At 37.7% G+C, this 13,760-nt stretch overlaps 1 protein-coding gene across 1 annotated transcript in view; it reads right to left on the bottom strand.

Moving 5' to 3' along the window:
• The window catches only part of LOC149485474 (uncharacterized), a 55,450-nt gene that overhangs the window by 27,721 nt on the left and 13,969 nt on the right, over positions 1–13,760 (bottom strand). The window contains exon 2 of the mRNA XM_089700331.1: positions 12,311–12,487. Coding sequence (XP_089556457.1) covers positions 12,311–12,461 — 151 coding nt within the window. The 5' untranslated portion in view covers positions 12,462–12,487. The remainder of the gene's footprint in view (positions 1–12,310; positions 12,488–13,760) is intronic.

The raw sequence follows: 13,760 nt of genomic DNA, 5'->3' as shown, positions 1-13,760 counted from the left end.
CGGGGCGGACCGCTAGTATTAAAATATAATGAGTAATTGAAATTGGGGATTCTGTATTGTACAATACACGATGTGAAAGCTTGTAATCTAAGGTGAAAGCTATTTGAGCGGTATGCCTTATACCAAGAATCAAAAAAGACCCTTAGAGAGGCTATAGCGACCGCGAAGGAGAAGGCATGGGCCGAACTGCTTGACACACTGAATCTTGACCCCTGGGGGCGCCCCTACAGGCTGGTCATGAACAAGTTACGTCCTTGGGCTCCACAAATAACAGCTAGGTTGGAGCCGGCTCTGCTTAAAAAGGTGGTGTCTACCCTTTTCCCAAGTCGAAATACAACTGATTGCGTGCATCGATGCTTTGATCAGGGGGAGTCGACCTGCACGGGGCCTATTCCGGACGTGTCCTTAACCGAATTGGAGGCGGCGGTGGGTCGCCTGAAAAGGAAAACTACCGCCCCGGGCCCCGATGGCGTGCATGGAAGAGTATGGTCACTTGCCCTCTCACATGGACTGGCCCCACGATTCTGCGAACTACTCACGGAATGTTTTAAGAACGGGAGGTTCCCAGAACGATGGAAAGTGGGTCGCCTCGTTCTGCTTAAAAAGAGTGGCAAACCGGCCGACTCTCCATCAGCCTATAGGCCGATTGTCCTGTTAGACGAAGCTGGCAAGCTCTTCGAGCGTATAATTGCCAGCCGCATCCAAAATCATCTGGCACTAACGGGACCGGACCTCGAGGAAGCGCAATATGGCTTTAGGCGGAGACGGTCTACAGTAGACGCCATAGCCCGCTTGCGCGACATCTGCGAAGGGTGCGTTTCCCAAGGTGGGGTTGCACTGGCAATATCCTTGGATATTTCCAATGCGTTTAATACCTTGCCTTGGGACAAAATTCTAAACGGCCTCGCTCGACATCGCCTACCGCCGTATCTCAGAGGAATCATCTTGTCTTACCTTGGTGGACGTAAAATTACCTTTCCGAAAAAACATGGCTGGGGTAGCCACAGGGTTGCATGCGGTGTTCCACAGGGCTCTGTTTTGGGGCCTCTGTTGTGGAACATCGGATACAACCACGTGCTGCAAGGAGTGCTGCCGCAAGGTGTAAACGCCATCTGTTACGCCGATGATACCCTAGTCGTGTCTACTGGGCGTGACTTTAGAGAAGCACGACTTCGTGCTACGGCTGGAGTGGCACAGGTTGTCGCCAAAATTAAAAGTCTAGGGCTAAAAGTAGCACTTGAAAAATCAGAAGCCATATGCTTTCATGGACATCGGAGGGCTCCACCGTCTGGGGAGGAGATAGTGGTGAGTGGGGTGCCCATCCGAATTGGGCCCAGACTGAAATATCTCGGTCTGGTGCTCGATCCGCGATGGACATTCCAAGCTCACTTCTCGGCACTGGCTACAAAGCTCAGCACCACGGCAGCGGCTCTCTGCCGTATCATGCCGAATATTGGGGGGCCAAGCGGGGCATGTCGCCGACTCTTTGCTGGCGTTGTGCGCTCTCAGGCGCTGTACGGGTGCCCGATATGGGCTGATAAGCTTTTAACACGTAACACTATCGTGCTGAGGCGGTCGCAGCGAGTGATAGCTATAAGGGTTGCAAGGGCGTACCGCACCGTTTCTTACGATGCGGTGTGCGTTATAGCTGGAACTGCACCCTGGCACCTCGAAGCGGCCGCCCTGGCGGAGGTCTACTGGCGCAGAGCGGAGGCAAGAAGTAGGGATTCAGGGCTGCCCCCAGAAACGCTCGAAGCCTGGAAGCGGGAAGCGCGCGATGAAGTATTCCAAAAATGGCGACAAGAACTTGATGTGTCCTGCGTGGGGGCCTGGACTCTCAACGCGATTAGCCCGGTGCTGAGAGAATGGGTAGAGAGACGGTGGGGGTCACTCACCTACCGTCTTGTGCAGGTGCTGTCGGGGCATGGATGCTTTGGCAGCTACCTGCATAGGATAGGGCGTGAAGCGGCCCCCGCCTGCCACCACTGCAGCAGCCAGTTGGACTCGGCCCTACACACCTTGGTGGAATGTCCAGCATGGACAAGCGAAAGAAGGCCTCTCGAGAGTTTGTTGGGAACCCAAAACGAGTTGACCCTGCAAGGCCCCGTTAAGTTAATGGTCGCTGGCGACACGAATTGGAATATGGTCGTGGCCTTCTGCGATACTATTATGAGGGCAAAGGAGGACGCAGAGAGGGCTAGGGAAAATGACCCAGCGGCTGACCCTCTGCGCCGACGTAAACCAGGCAGACGCAGACGTCTCTACGTCGAACGTCAGCCTTAAATTAAATGAGAACAAACACAGGGGGAGGTTTACGTAGAGACGAGCATACTACAGTTATGCTCGCTGCAAGTAAACCGGCCCCCCCTGTGACAGATGGCGGATAGCCCGGTAATATAGTGGCGTTATCATTTTTGATACCGTCACCTATTGCCAACTTATGGGCTTGGTCGGGTCGCCAAGTTGCGGCACTCACCACGTAGGCGGCGGGGGTATAAGGCCTAGCTGTTAACCCCTGTCGCCGAAGGTGAACGGTGGCCACCGTTGGGTTTTAGTGGGTATGGCTTCCTGCGAGTCCCACATACCCCCTCATACAGCAAAACTGTAGAGGGGGATGCGTAAAAGCATTTCCCAACGTTAAAAAAAAAAAAAAAAAAAGGTGAAAGCTATTTAAAAATATATATATGAAATTCCTTACCGTCGGTAATCAATACAAGAAAGTAAAATAATCAATGAAAATAGTACATAATTAATGCATCAACACATAATATCTATTTCGATTAATGTTTGGAAAGGTATTTCCTCGCTGCCATATTCTTGTTAACGATTCTAAGTATATAAGTAAGTACATAATATGTACCTATTATAATATTGTATGTTATGTTGTAAAAGTTTATGAGTTACGTGATTTCTCCTTGAAGAAAATGAATAAAGAAAACATAAACATAACTTTTTAGTAAGCGAATAATATGATTGTTTACAATACTCACATTTCTTGTGTAATAAAACAGAAAATTACTTACATGTAGGAATGTTAAATGAAATAAACACTTAATAATAATACGACTTTTTAAATACTACTCACAACTTGATACGAAATCTATCGATTGAAACACCATAATAAAATTCTTTTTTTAACTTTAACTTTTTTTTTATAAACGGACAGGATTATTTTTACGTCAGTTGAATTCTACATTCAAAGCACCTAAATTTAATGAAATAAACGTAGCTTATAAGTTATATGTTTTTATTTAAGTTTATATGTTCTAAATATTCATACATGAGAATCCTTTAAATTACATGTACTACAATTCAGGCGCAATTTATTATCTGTAACAAATGACTGCACGTGAGACTGTCAAGCCGTTCGGATATTTTTTATCTGTAAAAAAAATTTTGAAAATGGAGCGCGGGAATCGGGGGCAAATAGTATCTTATCTGTGCAACCGTCGCGTCGGTCGTTACTTCCTCGCGTTACAAAAACCTATTTATAACAGGGATTTGGATGTGCGACGGTAGCAGATTAGTTCTAGCTGTGACTTATTTTGTAGCAATTCACAGGAGTCTTTATTATGTAAGTGTTTCTGGTCAATTTGTGATGTTTGTTCAATAATATTTTTGCGGTTGTAATACGAATAAAATGTAAACAAGCAGTTTGGTTTGCCGATGATATTAAATATTTTGTATGAAATTTTGTGATATGTATTTTAATTTTTAACGTAATAATTATATTCACATTTGAAAAACTAATATTTTGTATACTTATCTGTTTCTGTATGTCGCAGCGAACTAACTGAATTAGTTTTTCAATTAAAAAAGCCTAGATGACGCTTTTGAAAAGACCGTTTAATAAGGAGGCTATGAACTATAAAATATTATTATCCTTAAGTTTCCATTTTGTATTTAAAATTTCATTAAGCTTATTTAAAAGTTTAATTTTATCTCGCGACACTTTATAAACAAAATAAAGCAAACGAAAGTTATTATAATTCTAATAGACTGAAAGTTAATATAATAAGATTAATTATTTATATAAAATATATTTTAAATTAAATTTTTTATAGAGATAGATGAAATAATTGAGGATGTAAAATCTAATTTTCATCCAGGTTTAGTTTATCTTGATAATCATAACTAGTGCTGTTGGAATTAGGTTGTTGTTAAATTTTATTTAACGTTCTGATCAAACATTATTTTATTATTTACTGTTATTAATTTTTTAAAGTGGACTGTAGAAAGAATACAAACACATACAAATATGTAGTTTTAAAATAGTTGTTACTAACCATTGAGATAATATTAATAGGAGACGACACCGCCTACATCACTTATGTTCCACTCAACATACGTCATGTGACGTATGTTGAGCGGTATTTTTTAATGGTTTTAAAGTGAAACGCATCAAACATGCCTTCGTGTGTGTTACGATATTGCACAAATAATACAAATAATACGGAAAAGTGCAAAGGAATAACTTTCATCGTTAAGTACCTAACTAAATAATAATTTTTAAAACTTAGTTAGAGCAAAAAAATGGCGCACAGATTTTGTTCGTGGTGTCTCCTCCATACGTAGTAATATTATCTCAATGTTACTAACAAGGAGATATAATCTCAAGCATTACTTAATCGATTTTCTATACTTTTTTGGTTTATATATTTCAGGCGGAACCGGAACCATCGACTAGCCATATCGATACGCCATTACGTTATAAATACAGCTCAAAATTGATTCCAACAAAGCCTTCATTATGATTGGCTGGTTGTTTGTTGGCATCGAGCCAAAATACGATTGCATAATCACAAAGTTTATTGTCATGGACCCAATGTCTGATGACATATGCTTTTTACATTCTAGTGGAAAACTCGTTTAAAGTTTGGACATTTATTACCTACTTTGGTTATTTTAGTCTATTTTCATTCAAGCTGTTATAGGGGTAGTTGAATTAGGTTGGGATTAGGGATTTATTTCGTTATGGAAAACTCAACATGCATTTCAAGTTTTTGTGTGGCACTTTTCGATTTAAATTTCCATCCCCTGTTTCACCTAGTTTAAGTTTAATTTCGTAACAAAAAGTTAGCTACGTCCTTTTTCTATTTACCTACATGTTTCCATTCGTGAAAATTTAATACTTAGATTATCTTTCAAGCCACTATACGTACTCGTATTATAACCCCAGAATTCTACAACAAAAATCACATAGAGATCTCTATTATCTTCTTAATACTATTATAAAGGTGAAAGTTTGTATGGATGTTTGTTACTCTTTCACGCAAAAACTACTGAACCGATTACAATGAAATTTAGCACACATATAGAGGGTAACTTGGATTAACACATAGGATAGGTTTCATCCCGGAAATCCCACGGGAACGGGAACTATGCGGGTTTTTCTTTAAAAAACGCGGGCGAAGCCGCGGGCGGAAAGCTAGTTATACAATAGATGTACGCAAAACGTATGAACATCCTCATTATACCCAAATATTATAATCACATTTTGACGCATAAATGGCAGTTAGGTACTCATGAATTCATGAACTTACGCTTACGTGAAGCGGCTACGAATTACCTTGATCGGTTGATGCAGTTAGCAGATTACGGTCAGAGGTTTAACAACATTTCTCGCTAGCGTTTAATGTTACTATACAGGGTGTCCCGTTATCGGTAGGTATACTAAGCGCGAAGGAACTTGTAGTTTTGCATATACTGATCACGTAAAAAATACTTAAACAAAAAAATTAGGTCAAAAATTGTTTGCTAAATTTTCCTTAAAATCCATGTTTTCTTCTCTAGCTCTTCACGCAGCCGGCATATATAACGCTTCGATAATGTGAGCATTTTGTCTACGAAAACATAATCTTAAACGGTAGCTCACGTGGGGGTGGCAAACTTGGGCTGGTTGGTTTTTAGGGGTACACACATAGAGTTCTACGAATTCATCTATTTGAAAAAAAAAATGCGTCTGGAATTTTATGAGTATTTTTTAAGAACTCAGCGTATGCAAAAATATATTAACCTCCTTAGAGCTTAGTATACCGACGGTGGGACACCCTGTATAGTGTCACCATAATGCATAAAACCAAAACCAAATAAAACGCAAACATTCATTTATTCAATTAGACTTCTTCTAGAAGCACCATGTTAACGAATTGGTAGGTAGCTTTTGACTTTTACCACTTTCATTACTACGTACATTTTTGGTTGAAATCGCCTTCGTGGTTAAGTGGGTAGTACCGGTAGCGTGAACCGAGGTGTCCTGGGTTCGATTCCCGATGGCAAACAAAAAAAATTTGATCACTTGTCTTAAAGAAAAACAATGAAACACGTATAGTGCATTTGCCCCATACCCCACAAGTAAACCCGATAGGTACCTACTTCTCTTTCTTATTTTCATAAAGATCAAGAGTATTGGTACAACGAAGTTCAGCAAACACTTAGAGTGCTTGCATAATTGTATTTGCAGACAATGTCTTTGATTCCTTACAACAATATTTGCACTAAGTAATATGATAATCTCTTGAACGAATGCTTCAGTGCGCTTGCCTTGTGAAGGAATTTATAATAATATTTAAAGAAAGGGTAAGTTATCAACTTGTGTGTTACGGAGCGACAAATTCACATTTGAACTATAGATTTTTCTAGATTACCTAACTGTTAATTAAAGACAATTTTTCAATACCAGAAGACTAATACAAAAAAAAGAAACTAACACAATAGGTATTTATAAAAGCATTAGTGTGCAAAGCTATGCCCTCGAAAAAAGTAAACATTATTGTGTAATAGTCATTAATAGGACCTAATTCAGTTGTGTATAATGTAAGTATGTAGGCAGGCATTTAGGTATTAAAATAAATAAATAATAAATAAATAAATAAAGTATGTAGGCACAAATTACGAAATTGTTACTACATAAGCCGTATTGCTTTTATTAGTAAGTACGTAAAAAGGTATGTAGTCTTGTAGATGCAAGCATTTACTGAATTTCCATTTCAGACTATGCGACTACGCTAATGACTAAAAGAAAGAAATTACGATAGCAGAGTGGAGGTGCCTCTAATGAGTGTATATCACTGCTTATTTTTAATAGCGTACATATTTTTTTATATGCCTTGCTATAATAGAAAGGTATCCTTTACCGCGGTTGTATCGTTTACGATACTAACAGTTACAGTTTTAGTACAGTTTTGTTAGCAGTTTACAATGTAAACTGCTAACAAAACTGACATTTCTTAATTACATATTTAGATAATTTATTAGGTATTAGACAAAGTGGGCGAAGTCGCGGGCGGAAAGCTAGTACTAATACGTTGAACGTCTAGATCAGCATACCGATAACACACATTTGTGTATAATCTACATCGAAAGTTCTAGTTCCAGTCCAAGGTCCCATCGGAAGTATACTTGACACGCTTAACGCTAAGAGGTCAAACCGCGAACACTTAGACGTTTTATTATATTCCACAATAGAGTTTAAGTGGCCCTCGTTGCTTTTTGTGCTAATAGACAAAGGGTTTAGAAATATATTTATAGTCTGTACTGGTTCCTTGGTGCACAAAGAGCTAAGGGTAGACAGGACTAGGTGTTATCTGTTTTGTTATAGCATAGTATATCATAAAGCTTTCGACTCATGACTAAAGAAAAAATTCTGAAAACATGATGCTGAATTATTATTATGCAACTGTGTTAAATTTTTGTCTGCTCGCTCCGACGCTGTCCAGTATAAGATTTTAAAAACTTTTCATAATTTTAAATTACTCCTATTTAAAAAAGACAAATTCAATATAGATAGGTTATTAGGTAGTATTTGGTTTGTGATACTAATCCGATTTTCTTTAACATAGGTGTTAACCTAATAATATTATAAATGCGAAAGTTTGTGAGGATGCTTTCACGAAAACACTACTGAACCGATTACAATTAAATTAAGCACACATATAGAGGGTAACTAGGATTAACACAAAGATAGGCTTTATCCCGGAAATTCCACGGGAACGGGAACTATCCGGGTTTTTCTTTGAAAACGCGGGGAAGCCGCGGGCGGAAAGCTTGTTCCTAAATATATTATGTTTTGTTATTTCTAACGCTAGGTACAAATATAATTCACTTGTGTGAGATAATAATGTAATTGATAGAACTAACCCCCGTAATTATCTCAGATTGATGTTGTAAGTAAATATTTCTGTTTAGTTATATGGATAGAATTATCGGATGTATAGCATTTTTTTTATTCAAAACAGACCAGGCTTCTTATAATTTGCATTAAATATGTTTAATTGAGTCAATAAAATATTATACAACAGATATTTAATGACAATCAATGAGCTATTAATTAGCGGCGTCTTTGAGGAAATTAAGCCACTGTAAGCGTAACATAATTAGTGATACGTAATTAATTGTAGATATCATATTATTACCAATTCTAGAACATTCTCAAATCATCGCGAATAATTTTTGATAAGAAGTTTTAAATGTATTGCGTATTATTTAAGTTTGAAAATATCTAAAGGAAGTAAATTAAATACATTATAAAAGCTTCTGAACTGATAAAATAGGTATCATAAAAATAATATTTTTTTAAGTTCATTAATCTTAATATATATAAATCTCGTGTCACAATATTTGTCCTAAACCACTTAACCGATTATAATAAAATTCGCACACCATGTACAGTTCGATCCAACTTGAGAGATAGGATAGTTTAAACATGTAACCGGGGCGGACCACTAGTGAAGATATAATTATACTGAAATCAAGAGGAATATGATATGGATGTTGTTATTTTCCTTATATAATGAACAGTAGAAATATATTCCGTGCAAAAAAATATTTTAAGGTAAGTATGTACATAATATTATGCTGAATCGTAAAGGTTAAAAGTTAATTATTTGGAGTCTGATTTCGTGTGAATCGCACAGATTCGTTCTACGGTCATTTTGATATTATACGTACATGATGAAAATGTTATAATTAATTTGAAAGATGTACCTAAAATTAAATGAGTGAATCCGTATAAATAACTAAGAATCGCAGTAATTTTCATATCAACTGCAATTGCAATATGTAGATTAAATATTTTTTCCACAGTGTTTTCGTCCTGAAACCTGTTATTATTAATTTATATGTATTATTTCTATTCCTTTCATTCCTTATGAATTTGCTAATTTCTGAACAAAGTGATAAAATGTTTATGAATACAATTTACCACTGTTAAATCGACGATATTTGTGAAAATTGCTTATAGCACTTGGGCCAATAATTTCACCATAATAACAAGCGAAGCATGTTCCGTTTGATAGATTATGTGGCTTCCGCCATAAAGGTTAAGGGTAGAACTAGACGATAACATCTTTGCTTTGTAACCATCTACTACATTGGTAAATTCAAGCCTGATTATGTGGCATACCAAAGGGTTACCTATCTCAATTTCGAATTTTAATATTCCGAATATCATAATCCAGAAAACGTTTGGACATTTTTTCATAACCCCGAATTTTAAAATTTCGAAGTTTTGTTTGCCATATAATCGCAACTCCGAATTTCATTTGCCCATTTCTTTATTTGTACGACGTTTTACAATCCAGACGAATGAGTTCCAGACATACGAAATCTAAATGCACAAAATCCAGATGACCGTAATCCATATGCACGAAAGCCAGATTTTTAAAACACAAATTTTTGAAATACAGTTAATTGATATCCAGACAAACAATGTCCAGATTTTTGAAATTCAAATAAATGATATCCAGCAAAACGTAATCCTTCCATGGGGACGCAGCACGAACCTAACCTAACCTTCTAATTTCTGAATAGATTTTAACACTTTAACCTTTCTGTAATGGGCAAGAAAAACAATAGCGAGTCGGTTCTGGCACTCGCCGGCCGCTGCCGCGGCACGCTCGCTTCGCTCGCTCGGCTCGTGCATGGGGGGTCACAGTTCAAACCTAACCTAACCTACTGAGTCGAATTTGACACTTAAACCATTCTGTAATGGGCAAGTAAAACAAAAGCGAGTCGGTTCTGGCACTCGCCGGCCGCTGCCGCGGCACGCTCGCTTCGCTCGCTCGGCTCGTGCATGGGGGGTCACAGTTCAAACCTAACCTAACCTACTGAGTCGAATTTGACACTTAAACCTTTCTGTAATAGGCAAGTAAAACAATAGCGAGTCGGTTCTGGCACTCGCCGGCCGCTGCCGCGGCACGGCAATAGTTTATCTGTTATACGATTATATGGGAACCAAATAAAAAGATTATGAAAATTTGGCAATAGTTTATTTGGAAAATGGTACGATGGGAAACAAAAAAAAGTATTCTGAGAATCTGGTAAAATGAGATCTGTATTATGAGAATACGGGAAACAAAAAAATACTTTTTAAAAATCTGGTTTTGATGCATCTGGAAATTGATTCATCTGGGAAATTAAAAAAGGAATTTTAAAAATTTGTCATTCATTACATCTGTCTTTTAAAAGTTCTAACAACCGTTTTCGGGGTTTTAAGATTCGGGTAATAGAAATTCGAGTTTTTAATAGGTTACCATACCAAAGATGTGTGAGGTATGAGCAACTTATATAGACTTAACAGATTTTTTGGGTAGTTGGACTCAGGTTTTTCTTTGTCAGGAGGCGTTTGGCTTTGTGTAATATCGCACATAGTATATGGATGTGCACCATACTTATATACTACTAGCGGTCCGCCCCGGCTTCGCCTGTGGTAAATATTTCGCAATAAAAAGTAGCCTATGTCCTTTCTCGGGTATCAAAATATCTCCATACCAAATCTCATGTGAATTGGTTCAGTAGTTTAGGCGTGATTGAGTAACAGACAGACAGACAGAGTTACTTTCGCATTTATAATATTAGTATGGATTTATACTAGTTACATGCATTTAATGAATATTTTCAATTTCTGCAGCACCTTCTAGTTCTAAAATAAGCATACATGATACAATATAACAATAGATTATATTCCATTTATGTATATGTATAGACACATTAGCATACTATGTTCTCTGACTTGACTGGTTATTTGTATTCGCTATTTATTAGACCTCCCCTTATTTATGAGAATCGTAGCGGATATCCATTGTCTTGATTGATTAGAGAAAATTGGCTTACACTCTAACACCCGTTAAGGTTTCTAAGTTTCAACCTAAAGCTGATAATAATTGAAGGCAGGATTTTGTAGTAAAACTTCTTTAGGCGCGTTGAGAGTAACATTTCAAGGTCGCGTCATGGCAATATCGTCACGTCATGGAGTAAGGCAAAGATTTTGGTCTTTGAATCTTGCCAAAGAAGTTTCACTTCTGACACGTGTGCTCGACACACACGCTCTTTTTTATATCAGGAGTAGTCAAGCATTTGACCATCGCTTCGTAAGAAAGCGACAAGCGTGGTCTAAGATGGAGCATGCTGACCTAAAAAATGTCCATACACTTTTCATTTGATCAAGACCAGATTATAATACACCTAAAGACTGTAAATGTAATTAAAAAGCTATGTACATGTGTGTTTTAGAAAGAAATAATTAAATTATATATTTATTTCATAATTTTCGGAAAAAAAAACGGAAGTCTCTTCAATTCCCTACTGGTACGCATGACAAAGTAAAAAGCAATTGATTAAGATTAAAAAGAGGAAGGTTTACAGTCTACAGAATAGCAAAAAGTAGTAATATTATGTGAAAACTACTGTATTTCCTTATCATTGTTGAGTGCGATGAGTGATTGAATGACAAAGGCGCGTAGGCGCGTCACGCGTATTGTACCCAGTCATTAACTTTACCGCCCTTGTCAATTCTATCCTTATCCCTTCTCGCTTTTATAATGGTTAAATTTTATCTAAGGTTAAAGCTCTTTAAATAATTGCTGGTGGTAGTGTCGATCTCGTTTACGTAAGGTATTCCTTCATCTCGGGTTTTAATAATAACAATTCATATTCATTATTCATAGTCAGCATAATAAATGAATAAAATGAATAGGAAAACGACCTTCGTTTTCCTGTCCACCTAAATAAGCAGTCGTATCGAATTTCCTTAATGTCTTCACCAGTTATCCGGAAATCTGTTTAAGACGAATTCGTCCTTCTATTTAATTTTAAAAATTAACTTAATTTAACAACTTATTGCTAACTTAACCACAAGCTAATGCAACATTTTTATTGAGTTTGACTATTCCAAGCTTTGTCTAATATAAAGACCTTTTATTTGTAATCTGTATCTACTTATCAGAGGCATTGATTCTTTTATGGTGGAGGAATTCGCATGAATTAATTAAATTATGACTTATACCTACTAACCGAAGATAAATACACTTACCAGAGATATTAATCCTAGCCTCGTCATAATAATCAAGGACGAACTCGTCGTCCTCCTCCGGCAGGGGCTCCTGGGGGTCCGCGCGGCGGTGCGTCGCGTTGGGGGCTCCGCTCACCAGCAGGGCGCAAAGCACCAGGCCCACCACCTCCATGCCGTCATCACCGCGCCGGGGACGCACTGGGAAAAGAATAGTGAATTAAAAGAATGGAAAGAAAAGCAATGGCAGAAATTGATCAGAATTGATGATGGCTTGACTGACCGGTTGGCTTGGTTGGTAATAGCCCTGCCTTCCAAGCCCGAGGTCATGGGTTCGATTCCCACTCGGGGCAAATATTTGTGTGATGAACATAGATGTTTACTCTGTGTCTGGGTGTTAATTATCTATATAAGTATTTATTTAAAATTATATATGTATGTTTATCAGCCATCTGGTGTCCATAACACAAGCGAAAAGCTTAGTATGTGATCAGATCGTGCCGTGTGTGAAAATTGTCCTGAAAAATTTTGTCCTGAATAGAAGTGAAAAGTAAGATAGAAATGACTAGAAGTAGAATAGAGGTAGATAGAAGAACTGATGAGCAATTTAGAAAGCGTAGATTTCATAAGAGAGATTTAGGGGTACATAGGTACAAGGTAGGATCCGGTGATCTTTGAATAGAATGCAATTTAAAGTTACGTTTTATAGAGACGCTTTCCGCGTAGAAAAATGAGATACCCAATGGGAATTAGATATTTTACCCTTTTAGGGTATGTCACACTCTATTTTCCAGATACAAAATTAATCATTAAAACGCTCAAAGCGTCGTCAAATAATATAAGATTATTTAAGTTCCTAATAAAATAATTTATGATGAAAGAAAATAAAGGTGTCTTATCATATTATTTATTCAATTTGGCTTAGAAGAATCCAATAATAAATTAGATAAAGTAAAAAATGAGAGTGGGCAGTTAAGTAGATAGAAATAAGGTCTGTTGATGAGTGGGCGATTCCTTCATCTATCAAATTAATAGATTCAGTGGAAATGGAAATAGGATTACAGTATAGGTATAAAAGATATTATCATCATCTCCTGGGACACAGGCCTCCTATGAGGGTACAGGCCATAATCCACCACGCTGGCCAAGTGCGGGTTGGCGGATGACACATATCGTCGAACTTTTGATTCTTCGACATGTCGGTTTCCTCACGATGTTTTCCTTCACCGTTCGAGCAGTGGTGATGTTACAACATGCGCAGATAAATTGAAAAATCAATTTATTTCCTGCGCGCTCGCCCGGTCTCGAACCCCGGACTTATCGATTCGAAGTCCGAGGTCTCACCACTGAGCCACCACTGCTCTCAAAGATATTATATCTGACCCAAATCCTCCAAGATTTCGATTACTAGTAAAATATTATTTACACAATAAATGAAAATGAACGAAATATAATATTTTATCTCGAAAGCCAG

Source organism: Colias philodice, chromosome 10 (assembly GCF_061535455.1).
Source record: "Colias philodice isolate Cphi_HAF_F1 chromosome 10, ilColPhil1 Martin Lab GWU primary, whole genome shotgun sequence".
NCBI lineage: Eukaryota > Metazoa > Arthropoda > Insecta > Lepidoptera > Pieridae > Colias > Colias philodice.
The sequence above is the reverse complement of the archived record's forward strand: the minus strand, read 5'-3'. Positions and strand labels throughout refer to the sequence as shown.